General features: G+C 38.9%; 1 protein-coding gene across 8 annotated transcripts in view; it reads left to right on the forward strand.

Annotated features, from left to right (window-relative positions):
• The window catches only part of CEP192 (centrosomal protein 192), a 126624-nt gene that overhangs the window by 4684 nt on the left and 100194 nt on the right, over positions 1-21746 (forward strand). For 6 of the 8 annotated variants that reach the window (XM_082697403.1, XM_082697404.1, XM_082697409.1 and 3 more), the window contains 4 exons: positions 700-825; positions 9880-10055; positions 15056-15108; positions 17226-17346. In XM_082697403.1, coding sequence (XP_082553529.1) covers positions 700-825; positions 9880-10055; positions 15056-15108; positions 17226-17346 — 476 coding nt within the window. Of the gene's footprint in view, positions 1-699; positions 826-7391; positions 7542-9879; positions 10056-15055; positions 15109-17225; positions 17347-21746 lie in introns of those variants that run through there. The other 2 variants (XM_082697406.1, XM_082697407.1) reach the window with 2 other exon arrangements.

Genomic DNA, 21746 nt, shown 5'->3' on the forward strand with positions numbered 1-21746 from the left:
TTTTGCTTTATGTATATTTATATACATAAATTTATATTTATTTATATTTATATATGTAATGTGATATGTATATCATATATAAGTATATGATATATGTGTGTGTATATATGGTGTATATATATTCATATGTATATATAATTGTTATGAAAAACGTATACATTTCCTTACTTTGTTGCCTTAATCAGTAGTGGTTGGGTGGATTTGGAACTGAGTACCAGTGACCTTTTGGTCTACTAATTGTTTTCTCTGTTCATAGTGTTTTGGATTTGTATTAGTTCAGCCTTACTGGCAGCCAGTAATTTGAGTTGCATCTCTGTATGTGATGTGTACAGCTTATTCATCTTGTATGATGTGTAAAGTTTGCCCATGCTTAAATAATCTAACTGCTTTCCTGTCCTCCTCCCAACCTGAATGTTTGGTAAGAAGCATTATCTTTACCTTTAGAATGAAGAGTTTAACTCTGAAAACTTTTAGCTTTAAGATTTCTGTGACTCTTTGTTTAATACGAACACACCTCATTCTTGACATGTAGATTTTCAGCGCTTTGCACATGAGATGATGGTTTTGAATACTGGGGGCCCTATTTATTTTTATCCCCTAGCAATTGGTTTTATAGTCCTGTGGTCCTGATGTCATGGTGAATTTTAAATATGCATAATTTAACTTTTAACAAAACAAATTTTTTTTGTATGTGTGTAGGTATTCTGATATCCAGGCATCTTATTTAGTAGAAGGGAAGTTTTCAGTTCCATCTGAATCCTCTCCCAGCAGCCAGAGTGAAGGTGACCCAAGAGAGAAGTTACAACTTAGCTTCCAGGATGATGAGTAAGTTCATACCTTCATTTTGTTTTTGCCACATTAAAAGCAGGCCTCACTCAGTCTTATGGAAAATGAAAGTGTGACTATGTCTCTGAATAAGTCTAATTATAAGAATCTTCTTAAGAGTTTTCTTTATATGTTTTTTAGTTTTTCAGAATACCTTTTCTCATTCCAAAAGTAATATAAGCTTATTTTAAAAAGTAGAAAATGCAAAGAATTGTAAGGAAGATGCTAAGTCTATAGTCTTACTAACTAGAGAATAGTCACTGGGGCACCTGACTGGCTCAGTCTGCAGAGCATGTAACCTTTGATCTCTGGGTTTTAAGGTTAAGCCCTACACTGGGTATAGAGATTACTTAAAATAAGATCTTCAAAAAAGTAAGAGAGAATAGTCATTGATTATCTATTTATAGTCTTCCAGACTGCTTGCTTGCTTTCTTTTTAAAGATTTTATTTATTTGACAGAGCAGGAGCAGGGGAAGGGGCAGATGGATAAGCAGACTCCCCGCTGAGTACCAAGACTGACACAGGGCTTGATCCCAGGACCCTGAGATCATGATCTGAGTTGAAGGCAGATGCTTAACCAACGGAACCATCCAGGAGCCCCTTCCAGACTGTTTTCTATGCATCTATACATGTACATACTAAGTTGTGGTTTTTTTAAATTTTTTCTTTACAAATAGGGGATTGAACTGTATTTACTATTTATAACTTTTTTTTAAAACATTTTATTTATCTGACAGAGATCACAAGTAGGCAGAGAAGCAGGCAGAGAGAGAGGGGGAAGCAGGCTCCCCGCTGAGCAGAGAGCCTGATGCGGGGCTGGATCCCAGGACCCTGAGATCATGACCTGAGCTGAAGGCGGAGGCTTAACCCACTGAGCCACCCAGGCACCGCCATACTATTTATAACTATAAAAAATTAGTGTATTATGCTCATCTTTCAATTATAATTAATGTAGATATATGTCGTGTTAATGGCTGCACTACGTTAGACATTTAGAGTATTGGAATTTTGCTATTACAAATTTATTGAAATTTATTCATTTGCATACCTAGCAAATTATTGTATTTAGATAAATTCCTAGGATTGAAATTGCTGAGTTAATATTTAAAGACTGCTACAAAGCAGCACATTGCTCTTTAGAAGATTTGTTCCACTTTATACTCCCACTGGAAGATGTACATGAGAAAGCCTTCTCTGAGCCCTCCCCAACATTTGGTGGTATTATTTTTAATCCTTGAATTTAGAAGTAAAAAAACTTGTACACATGCATAAATGCATAGAAGAAAATCTGGAGGGCTATAAACCAAAATGTAAATGGTAGTTATCTCTTGATGGTGGTATTACAGGCATTCTTAAAGTTTCTGTGTTTGAATTCATAATAGAGTATTTATGGAATTGAACATACTTTAATGTTTATTCATTACTTATATTTTTGTTGTGAATTGCCTCTTGGTAACATTTGGATATAAGCACTTTCTATATATTAAAGATGTTAACTCTTTGAATACTCATTCATTCCATGTGTATTTTTGACCGCGTGCCTACTATGTGCCAGGTACTTCTCTAAGTACTTGGGAAATACCAGAACAGACATTAAAACAAAAAGACATTAAAAATATATCAGTTTTATAGTATATTTGAAGGGAAAAGTGCTAGGAAAAAAACAGAACATGATAAGGAGGGTAAATGGGTAAGCTGAAGGAAATGGTCAGTGTGGGTCTCATTGAGGGAGGTATAAATCTGAGCAAAGACTTGCAGGACGCAGTTAGCCATGTGGACATTAGGAGGAAGAGGACTTCAGGTGGAGGCTGCACAAGTGTAGAGGCACTAAGGTCAGAGCATACCTGTGTTCAAACAGCAGGAAGTAGGCTGCCATGGGGTGAGCAAGATTTTGAAAGAGGTGGAAACCATTGAAGGATTATGTTTTAGAAGGTTCACTCTGGCTACAGTGGGGTGAACAGACTGTTGGGAGGCAAGTCTGGAAACAGGAAGACCCCTTAGGAGGTTGGATTATCAAAGTAGAGAGGTAGATGGAGAACAGAAGAGCACCAGGGCCTCATGTCAGTACACTTCATTGTTAAGTTGAGGAGAGGAGGAGTAGACATGGAGGCTAAAGATTAGTGACTGGAGGTTGGGCAGACAACACAGTGTTTCAGAAGCCACAGAAAGAACATATGTAAAAGAAGAGAGAGGGATCCAGTGTGTCAAATAAAATGAGGACTAAGAAGTGACCATTGGAATTCGCGTAGGTTTGGTCATTGGTAACCCTGATAAGTGGTTTTGATGGAAGTAGGAGGAGGCAAGTAGTGTAGGAGAATGAGTTTAGGAGAGAATGAGAGGTTCATTTTGGAGATGGTGAGTTTGCTGCAAAAGGAAACCAAAAAATGGGGCTGTGATACCTGATGAATAGAGTGTGTCGAGAGAAGTTTTTATTTTTTCTTTTGTGGTGGGAGAGGTTACTGCAAGTTTATGTAGTAATAGGAATGATCTGGAATAGGAAAATCTGATTATGTAGAAAGAAGAGAATTGCTAGAGCAACACTTCTACAAAAATAAGAGGCGAGGAACTAATGTGTCATGGAAGGAATGGCTAGAGAGGTAAGACCATGGATAATTCCTCTGTATTAACCAGTGGGAAGGCAGAGTGTATGGGTACATGTCCTGGTAAGAATCTGAGGAAGTTGTCTTTTCAGTGCTTAGGGTCTCTCAGTGCAGTGGGAGACATGACATCAACTCAGGGTAGAGGAGCAGTAGAGAGATGTAAACAGTCATGGGCATGTGGGAGGGGAGGAGAGAGGAAAATAGTGGCATTGTCAGACAGCATCAGGAGGCCCACTCAGGGGTCATGGTCATGAATTTATTGTGATTGTGATGTTATCTCCAACCACATTCAGCTGTAGGGGTGCTGGCAGGGTGTGAGGAGAGAGTTGGGTTTAACTAGGCTTGTAGCTTGATGAAAGCAGTGAGGGATGAGGAAGCTGAGGTGTGTGATGATTGGCCATCTGATGAGGTTAAGGAAGAGGAGAGGATAGTAGAATGGCAAGGGAGTGTGAGATGTGGGGATATGAGTGGATTGGGGGCTTGGGTTACAGCAGAGGGTTATAGAGTTGAGGTACTAAGGCAGGTGCTGTGAGCGGTCGGTCATAGGTGACTCCAGGCTAGGAGGCTTTAGTGAGGATGATCTGGAAGTTGTACTGAGGGGACATGGTGATGGAGACACCCATTCCATCTCCACACCCAGTGATTCCAAGGCTGTGGGAGAGACGGATAGTCCTCACTTGCCAGTGTTTAAGGGAGGCAGTGTCCTCAAAGGACATCCAGGTTTTCCATAAAGCAGTGAGGTGAAAGGGATATTCATAGGAAGGGTTCAGGAATAGATTTTGCTGATTCAGCATTGATTTGTTGGGCTGGGTAGGGGGAGTATCCTTGTGGATCTTTGTCAGTGGTAAGGAGTCCTGGGCTTATTGAAGGGCATCATGAAGTTAGTGCCACTGAACTGATGTTGGCAATGAGACATTAGACATGGGGGAAGGGGAGGAGACTATCGGAAGTAATTCTTGACTCTTTGATGTGGGCCAGGAGATCTGGGAAGTGGTCTTGTTGATCCCTGTTAAAGGAAGATAGAAGACCTGGTAAGGTGGAGTCCTACATGCAGTGTACTGGCCTCACTCTAGACTTTCATTGGGTAGAGGTGAGTGCTTTGGGGCTGCTCCTTGCCCCCACTGAGTAGTCTGAAGATCTGGGTTGTTAGTCTGAGAGCCTGGACTTCCTGTGGGCTGCTTGTGATGGTGGGTACACAGCCTGCAGAGGTATGCTCTTATCGTGTGAAGGATGGCTTCTGTGGCTCCTTCTGGGGGAGGGTGGAATTTATGTTTTTAAAATATCCTTATTCTGGGTGCCTGGGTGGCTCAGTGGGTTAAAGCCTCTGCCTTCAGCTCAGGTCATGATCCCAGGGTCCTGGGATCGAGCCCCGCATCAGGCTCTCTGCTCAGCAGGGAGCCTGCTTCCTCCTCTCTCTCTGCCTGCCTCTCTGCCTACTTGTGATCTCTGTCTGTTAAGTAAATAAATAAAATCTTAAAAAAAAAATATCCTTATTCTAACTTTGGAATTAATGAATATTTTAGCTGAGGATAGGACTTAAAGATAAAAATAACTTTCACAAAATTTTGAAGGCACTGCTACATAGTGTGAGAAGCCTGATGTCATTCTGATACTTGACCATTTGTATCTGAACTTTTTTCTCTCTGGAAACTCTTAGAATCCTCCCTGAGTCCATACCCCCAACCAAATTCTAATTGGCATCAATCCAGAGATTTGTATGCTTTAGTTCTAGGTAATTATTATTACGTTGGTATTTTTCTATTTTCTTTCTTTCTGGGACTGCTGTTTTAGATTGCCTGGGCTGATCTATTTCCATTATTTTTTTCCTTTTTTGTTTTTGTTTTTCTTTTGTTTCAGTGCAAATAGGCAGTGTTCTAGATAAAGTTCCTAATTTTTTCCCTACCCTTCTATTAAATCACTTGGCAGTCATAATTTTGAGAGCTCTTTTTTCTGAACTTTTCATTTTTTTTTTTTATAATAGCTCCTTTTTGTGGATATAATAGCGACTTCAATGTTTTCTGAGAATTCTAATTGAGATTTTTCAAAGTTCTATAAATTATCCTTGTGTCTGGGGTTGTTTACTTTGTTCATCTTTATTTTTATCTCTCAAGCTGCTCCTTCTCCTGCATCTGATTTATGGCTGTCTTCTAGGTTGCTAGTGTGGGCTAGTGGGTATCCAGATCTCATTTCTCTTAGGTCTTCATGCAAGCTCATGGCCGGCTTCACTTTACAGATTCCATGCCGGGTATTTAATGCTGCTGTCACCACCATAGCTTCATTCTGCACAGGCGTTTCATATGCGTTCCTAGAAGAGCCTTCCTAGGTGTACAGCGACATGTTGACACTGCTGTTTTGTTTGTGTGGGCTGGGGAGCGAGAGTGGAGCACTGCCCAGCACAGGCACCTGATAAACTTTCAGTCATCCCTTTCCTTTGGACTCCCTCCTGTCCTCCTTCCTACTGTAGTCAGGAAACATTTCTGCAATTCTTCCTGGCAGATTTATTTTCTGCTTCCGGGCCCTTTTGTTCTTGTTCTGGACCATGCTTTTGTTTCTCCTGCATATCCCATCTGCTGTTCAGATTCTAGAATCTGAGATAAGCTTGGGCTAAGTAGGACTGGTGGCTCTCATACAGATTGCTTCACTTTTTTTTTTTTTTTTTTTTAGATTTTATTTATTTATTTGAGAGAGAGAGAGAGAAAGAGCACAAGCAGAGGGAGCAGGGGTGGGGGAAGGAGGGAGCAGGCTCCCTGCTGAGCAGGGAGCCCGATGCAGGGCTCAATCCTAGGACCCCTGGATCATGACCTGAACCGAAGGCAGATGCCCAACCATCTGAGCCCCCCAACCCCCCAGATTGCTTCACCTTTTTTTTTTTTTAAGATTTTATTTATTTATTTGACAGACAGATCACAAGTAGGCAGAGAGGCAGGCAGAGAGAGAGGAGGAAGCAGGCTCCCTGCTGAGCAGAGAGCCCCATGCGGGGCTCGATCCCAGGACCCTGGGATCATGACGTGACCTGAAGGCAGAGGCTTTAACCCACTGAGCCACCCAGGTGCCCCAAGATTGCTTCACTTTTATAGAGGTCCTTTATTGTCATTTTCATGCACTCCTAGAAGTTACTCTTGCCACTTATTTGAAGCTTATTTGACTTAATATTTGACTTAATTTGAGGAATTTTGATGGGCTAATAAGAACAAGTGATAGCTATAGTTTTGAGGACATGGATTTAGGGGAGGTGGTTAATTTAACTGGCTCTGTTATAAAGTTCTAATGGTCACGCTACAGTTGACCCTTGAACTGCATGGTCCACTTACATGCAGATTTGTTTCAGTAAATACATAGTGCTAAAAGTGTATTTTCTCTTATGATTTTCTTAATAACATGTTCTTTAGCTTTATTATAAGAAATAGCATGTAATTTATATACATATATATATGTAAATATGTATATATACACAAAGTGTGTGTTAATTAACTGTATATGTTATTTGTAAGGCTTCCAGTCAACAGTAGTTCAATTAAGTAGTTAAGTTTTGGGGGAGTCAGAAGTTAGACGTGGATTTCCAATTATGTAGGAGGTCAGTGCCCCAACCCCCATCTTGTTCAAGGGTAAAGCGCACATGCTTTTCTTGGAGTAGGGGGGCTTTGAAATATGAAATTAACCTAAATGTCATGACTTTTTTATTCATTTCATGTCACCATTTTGCTTCCCCACCACCTTTTTTTTTTCTTTTTTAATATGTCACCTAGGGACCTTTACTGTCTTTATTTTCCCTTTTATATTCTCATTTATTTGAAATATAGTTGACATATAACATAGTAGTTTCAGTTGTGCAACGTAATGATTTGATATTTGTATATACTGCAAAATGATCACCACAATAAGTCTAATTAATATTGGTCACCTTACATAGTTGCAGAAATTTTTTTTCTTAAGATGAGAACTTCTAAGATTTACTCTTGTAACTTTCAGATATGCACTGTGACCTGTAGTCACGATGCTATACATTATATCCATGACTTACTTATTTTATATCTGGAAGTTTGTACCTTTTGACCCCCTTCACCTGTTTCTCCTGCCACGATCCCCTACCTCTGGAACCATTATTCTATCTGTGAGGTTAGTTTTTTGTTCTTATTTTTAGATTCTGCATATAAATAGATTATGTGGTATTTGTCTTTCTCTGTCTTACGTACCATAATGCCCTTTATGTCTATCCATGTTACTGGACATGGTAAGATTTCCTTTTTTTGTGGCTGAATAATACCCCATCGTGTATATATACAACATTTTTTTTTTTTAAAGATTTTATTTGTTGATTTGACAGACAGAGATCACAAGCAGACAGAGAGGCAGGCAGAGAGAGAGAGAGGGAAGCAGGCTCCCTGCTGAGCAGAGAGCCCGATGCGGGACTCGATCCCAGGACCCTGAGATCATGATGACCTGAGCCGAAGGCAGCGGTTTAACCCACTGAGCCACCCAGGCGCCCCAACATTTTTTTTTATTCATCTGTCAGACACTTAGCTTATTTCCCTCTTGGCTATTGTAAATAGTGCTGCAGTGAACGTGGAGGTGCCATAATCTTTTTAAGTTAAGGGTTCAGTTTTTTTGGATGACTACTCTGATGTGGGATTGCTGGATCATATAGTAGTTTTATTTTTAATTTTTGAAGAACCTCCATACAGTTTTCCATAGTGACTGCACCAGTTTACATTCCCAGTTCACATCTCAGCACTGCACATCCTCACCAATACTTGTTATTTCTTGTCTTTTAAATTTTTTAATTTTAATTTATTTTTAAAAATATTTTATTTATTTGTCAGAGAGAGAGTGTGTGTGTGCACAAGCAGGGGGAGCAGCAGGAGAGGGAGAAGTAGACTTCCCACTGAGCAGGAAGCCCAATGTGGGGCTCAATCCCAGGACCCTGGGATCATGATCTGAGTCTAAGGCAGATGCTTCACCGACTGAGCCACCCAGGCGTCCCTCTTGTCTTTTTTATAATGATTATTACAACAGGTGTTAGGTGATGTCTCGTTATTGTTCTGATTTGCATTTCCCTGATGATTAGTGACATTGAACACCTTTTTTTTTTTTTTAATTTTTATTTATTTATTTGACAGAAATCACAAGTAGGCAGAGAGGCAGGCGGAGAGGGGGGCGGGAGGCAGTCTCTCTGCCGAGCAGAGGGCCCGATGCGAGGCTCAATTCCAGGACCCTGGGATCATGACCTGAGCTGAAGGCAGAGATTTTAACCCACTGAGCCACCCAGGCACTCCAAACATCTTTTCATGTACCTGTTGGTCATCTGTCTGTCTTCTTTGGAAAAATATTCAGATCTGCCCATTTTTTAATCCTGTTGTCTGCTTGTTTGCTTTTTGTTTTTGTTTTTGATATTGAGTCGTATGAGTTCTTTATATATTTTGGATATTAACCCTTTGTCAGATACGATTCGCAAATATTTTCTCCCATTCTGTAGACTGTCTTCATTTTTTCAGTTTCCTTTGTTGTGCACATCCCCACACTCTTCTTTATCATACAACTTTGTATCCACTTACAGTCTTTCCACCCACCTCTATCCTCTCTTTTACTCAGCTTCTGTTTGATTGGGATGAAACTTTCCTATATCAACCTATGAATGCACCTTTGGATTGAACTGTTAGTAATGGCTTTCTATGTGTTACAACCCCAGTACAGACATGGAGAAACTGGGAGGTAAATTACAGTTGGGAGTTGCCTCAGGCAAAGAGGGTTAGCACTCGGAATATGTGAAAGGACTGTCTTTTCATCCATCCTGGTCAGATTTAAGCTTGGCCCTAGATAGCAGTTTGTCAGATGATGGCTTGATTGCATTTAGAGGCATTTTTCTAAAAAGTTCATCCCTACCCCTCCTCTTGCTGGCAGAAGGCTGTGATGAGCTGCATGAGACCCACGAGCTTTTGCTGAAGATTGGGAGGAAAATTGTCTTTAAGGAAAAACATTGGCATCCAAGTATAAAACAACAGAGATACAAAGATGAGGACAAAGCCAGTGGCAGGGGCTAAAAGTAAAACTTTTAAAGCATTTCATAATTCAGAGAATCAGCTTTTTGGCATATATACTAGTGTCCTTTAAGTCTTCTTTGTTTTTAGAAAGCTGAGTTTTTCTCCATATATGATAGATTCAGAGATACTTACTTAGGAAAGAATAAAACCCCTCATTTTATCACTTGAGAGGCAGGATAGCAATATGATACTGTATTTGATTTTGGTAGACTGTATCTCTGGACCCAAGATGGTTCGCAGTCCCCAGGGCACCTACAGTGGAGCCAGTTGTAGTGTCTGGCTGGTCCTTGAAATTTTTCTTTCCACTGTATCCATTTTTTTCTTTTTGTGATATTAAATACATAACTGGTTAATGAATATTTTATTGATTTACCCAAGGTAACTAACATTTAATCATTCTGTTCCCTACTGGAAAGTTCTGTCTCTAAGAAAAAGAACCATATAGAAAGTCAACATTTGTCAGATGCTGTTCTTGAAGAGTCTGCTTTGCAAAGTGATATAGCAAGAACAGAAGAGGAGCAGGCTAAAACTGCAAAACGCTTTCATAGCCAAGACCCTTTTGATAAGATTTCACCACTGGAACAAGTGCAAGGTACTGAACTTATAGAAATTACTTTTAGAAATTACTGCCTAATGTATATATTTCAGTTTCCTTTCTGATTTGTCTATCTTTGTTATTTATCTTAAGCTACAGTACGGTAAACTGAAAGACACTTACGGTTTGGCATTTACCTATTAATATTTTTATAGGAAATGGTGTCTTGATTAATCTTTTTATTTAAAAAATTTTTTTGGTATTAACATATAATGTATTTTTGTTTCAGGGGTACAGGTCTGTGATTCATCAGTCTTACACAATACATAGTGCTCACCACAACACAAACCCTCCCCAGTGTTCATCCCCCAGCCATCCCATCCCTCCCACCCCCTCCACTCCAGCAACCCTCACTTTGCTAAAGGTTATTAAGAGTCTCTGATTGACTTGTTTCACTTAGCATAATACCCTCTAGTTCTCTCCACATTGTAGCAAATGGCAAGATTTAATTTTTTTTAATGGCTGCATAATATTCCACTGTATGTCTGTATATCACATCTTTATCCATTCATCTGTTGGGGGACATTGGGCTCTTTCCATAGTTTGGCTATTGTGGACATTGCTGCCATAAACATTGGGGTATAGGTGCCCCTTCAGATTACTACATTTGTATCTTTGTGTTAAACACCCAGTAGTGCAATTGTTTGGTCATAGGGTAGCTCTATTTTCAGCTTTTCGAGGAACCTCCATACTGTTCTCCAGAGTGGCTGCACCGGCTTGCATTCCCACCGCATTCCCACCAACAGTGTAGGAGGGTTACCCTTTCTCTGCATCCTCGTCAACATCTGTCGTTGCCAGACTTGTTAATTTTAGCCATTCTGACTGGTGTGAGGTGGTATCATTGTGGTTTTGATTTCTATTTCCCTGATGCCAAGTGATGTTGAGCACTTCCTCATGTGTTTGTCTGTTGACAACACTTACCATAGAGTTTAGGGTCCATTTCTGAGTTCTCTGTTCTGTTGCATTTGGATGTCTTCTTTGCAGAAATGTCTGTTCATGTCTTTTCCCCATTTTTATTTTTAAAAAAGATTTTATTTATCCACTTGTCAGAGATAGCACAAGCAGGGGGAGCAGCAGGCAGAATGAGAGGGAGAGGCACACTCCCTGTTGAGCAAGGAGCCTAATGCAGGACTTGATCCCAGGACCTTTGGATCATGAACTTGGATCATCATCCTGACTTCTGCACATTTCTTGATTGGAATTTTTGTTTTTTGGTGTTGAGTTTGATAAGTTCCTTATGGATTTTGGATACTAGCCCTTTATCTTATATGTCATTTGCAAATATCTTCTCCCATTCTGTAAGTTGTCTTTTGGATTTGTTGTCTATTTACTTTGCTGTACAAAAGCTTTTTATCTTGATGAAGTCCCAATAGTTCATTTTTACCCTTGTTTCCCTTGCCTTTGGCTGTATGTCTAAGAAGTTCCCGCAGCTAAGGTCGAAGAGGTTGCTGCCTGTGTTCTCCTCAAGGATTTTGATGGATTCCTGTCTCACAGTTAGGACTTTGAGCCATTTTGAGTCTATTTTTGTGTATGGTGAGAGGAGATGATCCAGTTTCATTCTTCTGCATGTGGCTGTCCAATTTTCCCAACACCATTTGTTGAAGAGACTGTCTTTTTCCATTGGGTATTCTTTCCTGCTTTGTCAAAGAATACTTGACCATAGAGTTTAGGGTCCATTTCTGAGTTCTCTGTTCTGTTGCATTGATCTGTGTGTCTGTTTTTTTGCCAAGACCATGCTCTCTTGATGGATCACAGCTTTGGAATAGAACTTGAAGTCTGGAACTGTTATGTCACCAGCTTTGGTTTTCTTTTTCAGCATTCCTCTGGCTATCTGGGGTTTTCTGGTTCCATACAAATTTTATGATTGTTTGTTCCAGCACTTGAAAAAAGTTGATGGTATGTTGATAGGGATTTCATTACCTCTGTAGATTGCTCTAGGTAGCATAGACATTTTTACAATATTTATTCCTTTGATCCATGAGCATGGAACGTTTTTCCATTTCTTTGTGTCTTCCTCAATTTCTTTCATGAGTACTCTATAGTTTTCTGAGTACTTTGCCTCTTTGGTAAGATTTATTCCTATGTATCTTATAATTTCGGATACAATTGTAAATGGGATCGACTCCTTAATTTCTCTTTCTTCTGTCTCATTTTTGGTATATAGAAATGCAACTGATTTCTGTGCATTGATTTTATATCCTGCTACTTTGCTGAATTTCTGTATGAGTTCTAGCAATTTTGGATTAGAATGTTTTGGGTTTTCCACCTGTAGTGTCATATCATCTGCAAAGAGTTAGAGTTTGACTACTTTGCCTATCTGGATGCCTTTTACTTCTTTTTGTTGTCTGATTGCTGAGGATAGGACTTCTGGTACTGTGTTGAATAGCAGTGGTGATAGTGGACATCGCTGCCGTGTTCCTGATCTTAGGGGAAAAGCTCTCAGTTTTTCCCATTGAGAATTATATTCGCTGTGGGCTTTCGTATATGGATTTTATGATATTGAGATATGTTCCCTCTATCCCTACACTGTGAAGAGTTTTAATCAAGAAAGGATGCTGTACTTTGTCAAATAATTTTTTCTGCATCTGGAAGGATGATACGATTCTTGTACTTTCTTTGATTAGTGTATTGTATCACAGTCGTTGGTTTGCAGATGTTGAGCCAATCTGCAACCCAGGAATGAATCCCACTTTGTCATGGTGAATAATCCTTTCAGTGTACTGTTGGATCCTGTTGGCTAATATTTTGGTGAGAATTTTTGCATCCGTGTTCATCAGGGATATTGGTCTGTAATTCTCCTTTTTAGTAGGGTCTTTGTCTGGTTTGGGGGTCAAGGTAATGCTGGATTCATAAAATGTGTTTGGAAATTTTCCTTCCATTCCTATTTTTTGAAACAGCTTCAGAAGAATAAGTATTAATTCTTCTTTAAATGTTATGGTAGAATTCTCCTGGGAAGCCATCTGGCCTTGGGCTCTTGTTTGTTGGGGCGTTTTTGATTACTGTTTCCATTTCCTTGCCAGTTATGGATCTGTTGGTTTTCTGTTTCTTCGTGGTTCAGTTTTGGTGGTTTATTCTTTTCTAGGAATGCATCCATTTCTTCCAGATTGCCTAATTTGTTGGCATTTAGTTGCTCGTAATATGTTCTTATAATTGTTTGTATTTCTTGGGTGTTGGTGGTGATTTTTCTGCTTTCATTTGTGACTTTATTTATTTGGTTTCTTTCTCTTTTCTTTTTGATAAGTTTGGTCAGGGGTTTAAACAAGCTTATTAATTCTGTCAAAGAACCAGCTCCTAGTTTCGTTGATCTCATCATCATCTTCTTCTTCTTCTTCTTCTTTTTTTTTTTCTTAAGATTGTATTTATTTTTTGGAGAGAGAGAGCACAGCAGGGGAGGGGCAGAGCTCCTTGCTGAGCAAGGAGCCTGTTGTGGGACTCAATCCCACAACTTTAGGGTCATGACCTGAGCCAATGGCAGACGCTTAACTGACTGAGCCACCCAGGTGTCCCCGTTGATCTCTTCTACTGTTCTTTTGGTTTCTGTTTCATTGATTTCTGCTCTTTATTATTTCTCTTCTCCTGCTGGGTTTAGGCTTATTAACTCCTGCTGGGTTTAGGCTATAATCAAAAAGTTGGAAAATAGCAAGTGTGGTGAGGATATGGAGAAATTAAAACGCTCATTCATTGCTGGTGGGTAGTTAAAATGATGCAGTTGCTGTGAAACTAGTTTGACAGTTCTTCAAAACATTAAACATTACACTATTGTTTGAGCCAGTAGTTCTAGTCCTAGGTATATAACCAAGAGAAATGAAAACATATGTCCACACAAAAACTTATACATGAATGTTCATAGCAGCATAAATCACAATAGTGAAAGAGTGGAAACAATGCAAAAACTTCATACAGTGGAATATTACTGAGCCTTAAAATGGAGTGAAGTATTGATATGTACTATAATATGGATGAACTTTGAATACATTAGGCTAAGTGAAGGAAGACGGATACAAAGGCCACATGTTGTAGGATCTTTTCATCCATAGATATCTGTAGACATCGGATTGGATCGGCAAATCCATAGAGACAGTAGATGTGTGGTGGCCAGGGCCAGGGAAAGGGGAGAATGGGGAATGACTGCTAGTAGATACAGTGTTTCTTTCTGGAGTGATGAAAATATTGTGGCATTAAAGAGTGCTTATGGTTGTACAACCTTGAGAATTTACTAAAAACTAGGGAATTGAATGCTTTAGGAGAGTGGTGATTTCATGGTATGCAAATTTTATGTCCATTAAAAAAACCCATATACTTATATCACAGTCCCAGTTAGTATAAGATTTAGTCATACTTGCTTTATCTCTTCTGTTTTGTGTTACTTTTTTCTGATATTTTAAAATTCAAGTATCGTTTTATTCCTATATATTTTAGTGTGCATCTGTAAAAATACAGATGTTTTCTTACATAAGCACAGTGCTATTAACACTGCTAACAGACTTAACAGTTCTTTTATTATCATATAGTACTCTAGTCCATATTCATTTTACTAATTATCCAGGTTGGTTTGCTTGAATTGGAGTCCAAAGAAGGTTACCATATGTTACGGTATATTATTTGTTGTATGTCCCAAGTCAGTTCCTGTTGAAAAAAGCTCAGTTTGTGACCCTGTAGATTGTCCCATGATTTGGATTTGTCTGTCTGTTTAGTCATGCTGTCATTTTTCTTGTTTCTCTCTTCCCTGTATCCTCTGTAAAGCAAAAGTTAGCTTTAAAGCCTTGATTAGATTCATAGTGAGTGTTTTTTTGGCATATGTATAATTTTTCATACTTCCCACCCTGATAGTTTTTTAATTAAACTGACCAGTGATAACTTCTTGTACCATCATATAAAAGTGCTCTATTCTACTAAAGGGAAAAAATGTTTAGTTCATTAATTTGCTACTTTTAGGGGTTATTGCGTTTTTATTGATAAAATAATTTGGTCTCACTTATTTTTGTTTTGTAAAACAGACTCACCTGTTGATTTTTGTTTACAACCATGGATGGATAATAAGGAGAACAAGGTAATCTTTTATATGTTACCAATTTCTGGAGTGTAACTGGGAGAGTGAAAGTTTCCATTTCACATGTGCAAGTATTAAACAGTAGTAATTTCAGTTAGAAGTCTTGTACTTTAAATAGCAGAGATCCACGTTACTGCCTCAAGTAATCGGCACGTGAGTGTAGTCCTGGTCCAGGGCTTCCTTGTCATTAGGACTTTTCCACTTTTGCTCTGTTTTACTCCATGCTGGCTCCCTCTTGAAAGATGGCTCTGGGAGGGTAAAGGTTTCTCTTTGTTTCATTTATTTTATTTTTTTAAAAGGTTGTATTTATTTGCCAGAGAGAGCAGTAGCAGGGGGTATGGCAGGCAGAGCGAGAAGCAGGCTCCCTGTAGGGAGCCCCATGCGGGACTCGATCCCATGTCCCTGGGTTCATAACCTAAGCTGAAGGTGGATGTTTAACTGACTGAGCCACCCATGCGTCCATCTTTGTTTTGTTTATTGTATCCTGAGTGCCTGGCACATAGTTGGCACTGAGTGATTACTTGAATGATCAGGAAGCTGTCTTCCTTTGTAGCAAGCCTACATTCTTAACATTTGTGATAAAAAAAAATGACCATGCTGGGGTGCCTGGTTGGCTCAGTCGTTAAGCGTCTGCCTTCAGCTCAGGTCATGATTCCGGTGTCCGGGGATTAAGCCCTGCCTCAAGGTCCCTGCTTGGCAGAAAGCCTGCTTCTCCTTCTCCCACTCCCCCTGCTTGTGTTCCTGCTCTTGCTGTCTCTCTGACAAATAAATAAATAAAATCTTAAAAAAAAAAAAAAGACCATGAACTTTCTTTGAGGGGAAAGAAAAAAAGACAACTCTAATGGGCTCACTTGGGTCCTAAGTTCTCCCCTATGTAAATCACTGTCAAGGGGTAGGTTGGAATAAAATACTGTTTGTTGAGCCTGCACTCAGGTCCACTTCTTTGTGAGTGTGTGTGTGTGTATACATATACATCAGTGTACATATATGTGTGTGTGTGTGTGTATGTATATATATACATACAGCTGTCAGCCCCACCAGTTCTACATGGCTCCTCAAAGGAATATTCCAAGAAGGAAGCCCAATGTTGGGTATAATCCCAGGACCCTGGGACCATGACCTGAGCCGAAAGCAGACACTTAATGGACTGAGCCACCCAGGCACCCCTTTTTCTTATTCTTAATTAAAGTATAGTATAGTTCATATATAATGTTCTCTTAGTTTCAGGTATACAACAAAGCAGTTCAACAACTCTATACATCATAAATGCTCTCCACCAGAAGTGTAGTTACTCTCTGTCACCATGCAAATTACTACAATATTATTGACTATAATCTCTATGTAGTACTTTTCATCCCTGTGACTTATCTATTTTATAACTGGGATTTTATGTATTCCATCTGTTTTACCCATTGTTCCACCCTCTCCCCTCCAGGAACCACCACTTTGTTCTCAGATGTGTTTGAGTCTGTTTCTGTTTTTTTCTTTTTTTGTTTGTTTGTTCATTGTTTCTTTCATTGCCACATCTTTGATCTTTATGAGCATAATTCACTGTTTTCTGCAAGTATGCAGTTATATAGCGAGCCCATGTTTTTATCTTAAAAATTGTGTATTTTGCAATCTAATTTTAAAGATAAATTTAATAAGATTGTGAAATAAAGTTGAAGGCAATGTTACCTTTTGTTGGCCTTGAGTGCCCTTAACAACCTGCTGTGTGCCTTTAGGATTATGTTGTCCCTGAGTTGAGAAGTAGAACAATCAGTGATTCTAGTATAGGCTGCAGAGTCCAACTTGGCTATTATCTTCACTTCCTACCGCAAGCCTTGTATTCATATTCATTTGGGTATTAGTGTCCTAACTATTACTAGGTCTTCTGAGCTTATATGTACATTTTGAGATGCTAAATTTTAACAGTGTCTCAATGGGTGGGTCAGGGGAGGAGAGAGGCATGGGGGCAGGAAGAAAATTATTGATACACATAAAACAGCTAGACCTTTATTGCCTAAATTGTGGATTACAAATACTGAGCACATTTGGTGGTCTTTCTTGCAACCTTGTACTGTGGTCCTCAGAGTAATGAAGTTTGCTTCTGTTACTTGGCATTTTATTTCTTACAGATTGTTGTACCTCATTCTGGGAAACATTTTGAAGAGAAGAATCCGCCCAGTGACTTAAGCCACATTAGTTTATTAGAAGATGAGAAACTTACATCACTGACGAGCTTGGAGGATTCTTCTGGTACCGTAAAGTGACTTGTGTTTTCTTAGTCCTTACCTTGCTGCTCCATGTCTTTCTGCTTCTTTGTTTCATAGTTACTATGCCAGCCTTTTGTTTCTATCTTCTCCTTTACTTCCTCCCTGTCAGCACTTGCAGGCACTTCCGTTGGTAGAATTTTTAAAAACTTGTGCAATATGAAACCTGATATGATTATGTTCATCCTCAGTTTATTATCATTAGGGTACGGAGTATAAAGCAGTTCGTTAAGAAATTGGAGGAGCAATGAAATATTTAGCCTCTGCTCTCTGAAAGTTCTGTCAAGTGAGAAAAGAGATGCACAGCTAACCCTCTGATACCTTAAGTATATTTCAACAGTACAAATCGTGCAGGAATCATAGGAGGGTGACAAATTAGTTCTCATTGAGGGAAGTATTTATGAAGCTTTATTAAAAAGGGGGTGCCAGTTTTCCTTTTTCATGAAGAGGCCCGTGATAGGCCTTAACATAGATTTGTGAAGAGAACTATATTTCAGGAAGTGGGTCAGCATCTATAAAGGTGCTATGGTGGGGGCATTTTAGACCATGTTTGGAGAATAGCCAGACTTTGTGGTTTTGTGCAGCAAGTGTATAGCACCTGTAGAAGGCTATTTTGGGAAATAAACTCAGACAATTAGGAAGGGACCACATTAATTACAGCTTTGAAGGCCAGGCTGTTGAGCTGAGTGGGATAAATAAAAATTATAAATTCAGGATTCAGAATTTTCCTGCCAAATTTTTAAAATATTTTCAGATTATGGCATTGTAAATAAGGAATCATTGGCTGAATTCATACAGATCTTTGTTTTAGTAGACTAGGTTTTTAGAGGTGAAATGCTGAAGTCCAAAGTTATGAGCATTTTTAAGGCTTTTGATGATTGCAAAATTATCCTCTTGAAAAGGCAATGACATGTTATAATACCATTACTAGTGATTGAGAGTTCTAGTTCTAGTCCTGGCCTTGCTGGGCTAGATTTTAGAATATTAAAAACCAGGTAGTGTTTTATTTATATACATCTTTTTGGTTTGATGGAAGTTGAATAATTTTTATTCATATCTATTAGTATTCAACTTTGCTATATATATTTTCCTTAGTTGCTTCTTTCTCAAGATCAGATATGTGAGGTTTCACTTTATACTTAATCATTAGTTCACCTGAAATTTATTTTTACTTCTCCTGTGACATGCTTATCTGTCCCTTTTTGATAGTTATCCTTTGGCACACTATTTTCTTTTTTTTCTTCCTGCCTTTGTTTTTTTTTTAAGATTTTTTAATTTATTATTTTGTCAGGGAGGTACAGCACGTGCACAAGCAGGAGAAGCAGCAGGCAGAGAGGGAGGAAGATGGAGACTCCCTTGGATTGCTTCCATAGTTAGGCTATTCTAAATAATGAGCAGTAAACATAGGGGTGCTGGAAGCCCTTTGAATTAGTGGGGTTTTTTGATTAGGTTAATTAAATTTTATTTATCTTCCCTCATTTTTTAATTAAAAAATTTAAACTTAAACTAAATTAACATGTAGTATATAATTAGCTTCAGAGGTAGAGTTCAGTGATTAATCAGTCTTATATAATACCCAGTGCTCATTATATCATGTGTCCTTTTTTTTTTTTTTTTTAAATATTTTATTTATTTATTTGACAGAGAGAGAGAGAGAGAGTGATCACAAGTAGGCAGAGAGGCAGGCAGAGAGAAAGAGAGGGGGAAGCAGGCTTCCAGCTGAGCAGAGAGCCTGATGTGGGGCTCGATCCCAGGACGCTGGGATCATGACCTGAGCCGAAGGCAGAGGCTTAACCTGCTGAGCCACCCAGGCGCCCCTCATGTGTCCTTCTTAATGTGCATCACCCAGTTACCCCGTCCCCCCCCACCTTTCCTCCAGCAGCCCTCAATTTGTTTCCTATGATTAAGTCTCTTACGGTTTGTCTCTCTCTCTGATCCCGTCTTGTTTTATTTTTCCCTCCCTTCCACTAGGCTCCTCTGTTTTTTTTCTTAATTTGCACATATGAGTGAGATCATATGATAATTGCCTTTCTCTGACTTATTTTGCTCAGCATACTACTCTCCAGATCCATCCATGTCTTACAAATGGCAAGATTTCATTTTTTTGATGGGTGACTAGTATTCCATTGTATATAGATACCACATCTTCTTTATCCATTCATCTGTTGATGGACATCTGGGCTTTTTCCATAGTTTGGCTATTGTAGACATTGCTGCTATAAACATTTGGGTGCAGGTGCCCCTTTGGACTACATTTGTACCTTTGTGGTAAATACCCAGTACTGCAATTGCTGGGTCTTACGGTAGTTCTATTTTCAACTTTTTGAGGAACCTCTATATTGTTTTCTGGAGTGGCTGCACCAGCTTGCATTCCTACCCATAGTGTAGGAGAGTTCCCCTTTCTACTCATCCTCACCAACATCTGTCATTTCCAGACTTCTTAATTTTAGCCATTCTCACTGGTATGAGGTGGTATCTCATTGTGATTTTAGTTGTATTTCCGTGATGCCAGGTGATATGGAGCATTTTTTCATATGTCTATTGGCCATTTGTATGTTCTCTTTGGAGAAATGTCTGTTCATGTCTTATGCCCATTTTTTGATTGGATTATTTGGTTTATTGGTGTTGAATTTGATAAGTTCTTTTTAGATATTGAATACTAGCCATTTATCAGAAAAGTCATTTGCAAATATCTTCTCCCATTCTGTCGGTTGTCTTTTGCTTTTGTTGACTGTTTCCTTTGCTTTGCAAAAGTTTTCTATCTTGATGAAGTCTCAATAGTTCATTTTTACTCTTGCTTCCCTTGCTTTTGGAGACGTGTCTAGCAATAAGTTGCTGGGGCCAAGGTTGAAGAGGTTGCTGCTGGTGTTCTCAAGGATTTTGATGGGTTCCTGTCTCAAGTTTAGCTCTTTCACCCATTTTGAGTCTGTTTTTGTGTCTGGTGAAAGGAAATGGTCCACTGTCATAATTCTGCATGTGGCTGTCCAATTTTTCCAACACCATTTGTTGAAGAGACTCTTTTTTCCATTGGTATTCTTTCCTGCTTGTCAAAGATTATTGACCATAGAGTTGGGTTCTCTATTCTGTTCCATTGATCTAGGTGTCATTTTTGTGCCAGTATCATACTGTCTTGATGATTACAGCTTTGTAATAGAACTTGAAGTCCGGAATTGTGATGCTGCTAGCTTTGGTTCTCTCTTTCAACATTCCTTTGGCTACTCGTGGTCTTTCCTGGCTCCATACTAATTTTAGGATTGTTTATTCCAGTGCTTGGAAAAAGTTAATGGTATGTTGATAGGGATTGCATTGAATGTATATATTGCCCTAGGTAGCATAGACATTTTAACTATTCTTCCAATCCATGAGTATGGAATGTTTTTCCATTTCTTTGTGTCTTTCTCAATTTCTTTCATAAGTGTTCTATACTTTCTTGAGTACAGTTCCTTTCCCTCTTTGGTTAGAATTATTCCTAGGTATCGTATGGTTGTTGGTGCAATTATAAATGGGATTGACTCCTTATTTTTTTTTTTCTTCTGTTTCATTGATAGTGTATAGAAATGCAGCTGATTTCTGTGCATCGATCTTATATCCTGCTACTTTGTTGAATTCCTGTAGGAGTTCTAACAATTTTGGAGTGGAGTCTTTTGTATACTCCACATAGAGTGTCATGTCATTTGCAAAAGTGAGAGTTTGACTTCTTCGCCAATTCAGATTCCTTTTATTTTTTATTTTTTTAATTGTCTCATTGTTGAGGCTAGGACGTCTAGTACTATGTCTAACAACAGTAGTGATAGTGGACATCCTTGCTGTGTTCCTGACCTTAGAAGAAAAGCTCTCAGTTGTTCCCCATTGGGAATGATATTGCTGTGGGCTTTTCATATATGGCTTTTATGATATTGAGGTATGTTCTCTTTATCACTACACTTTGAAGACTTTTGATCAAGAAAGGATGCTGTATTTGTCAGATGGTTTTTCTGCATCTGTTGAGAGGATGATACAGTTCTTGTCCTTTCTTTGATTAACGTAGTGTATCACATTGATTTGTGGATGTCGAGCCACCCTTGCAGCCCAGGAATAAGTCCCACTTTGTCATGGTGTACTGTTGGATCCTGTTGGCTAATATCTTGGTGAGATTTTTTGCATCTGTGTTCATCAAGGATCCTGGTCTGTAATTCTCCTTTACAGTAGGGTCTTTGTCTGGTTTTGGGATCAAGGTAATGGCTGGCCTCATAAAATGAGTTTGGAAGTTTTTCTTCCATTCCTATTTTTTGAAACAGCCTCAGAAGAATAGGTATTAATTCTTCTTTAAATGTTATGGTAGAATTCTCCTGGGAAGCCATCTGGCACTGGACTCCTGTTTGTTGGGAGGTTTTTGATTACTGTTTC

This window comes from Mustela nivalis (assembly GCF_964662115.1).
Source record: "Mustela nivalis genome assembly, chromosome: 14".
In the NCBI taxonomy this organism is placed as follows: Eukaryota; Metazoa; Chordata; class Mammalia; order Carnivora; family Mustelidae; genus Mustela; species Mustela nivalis.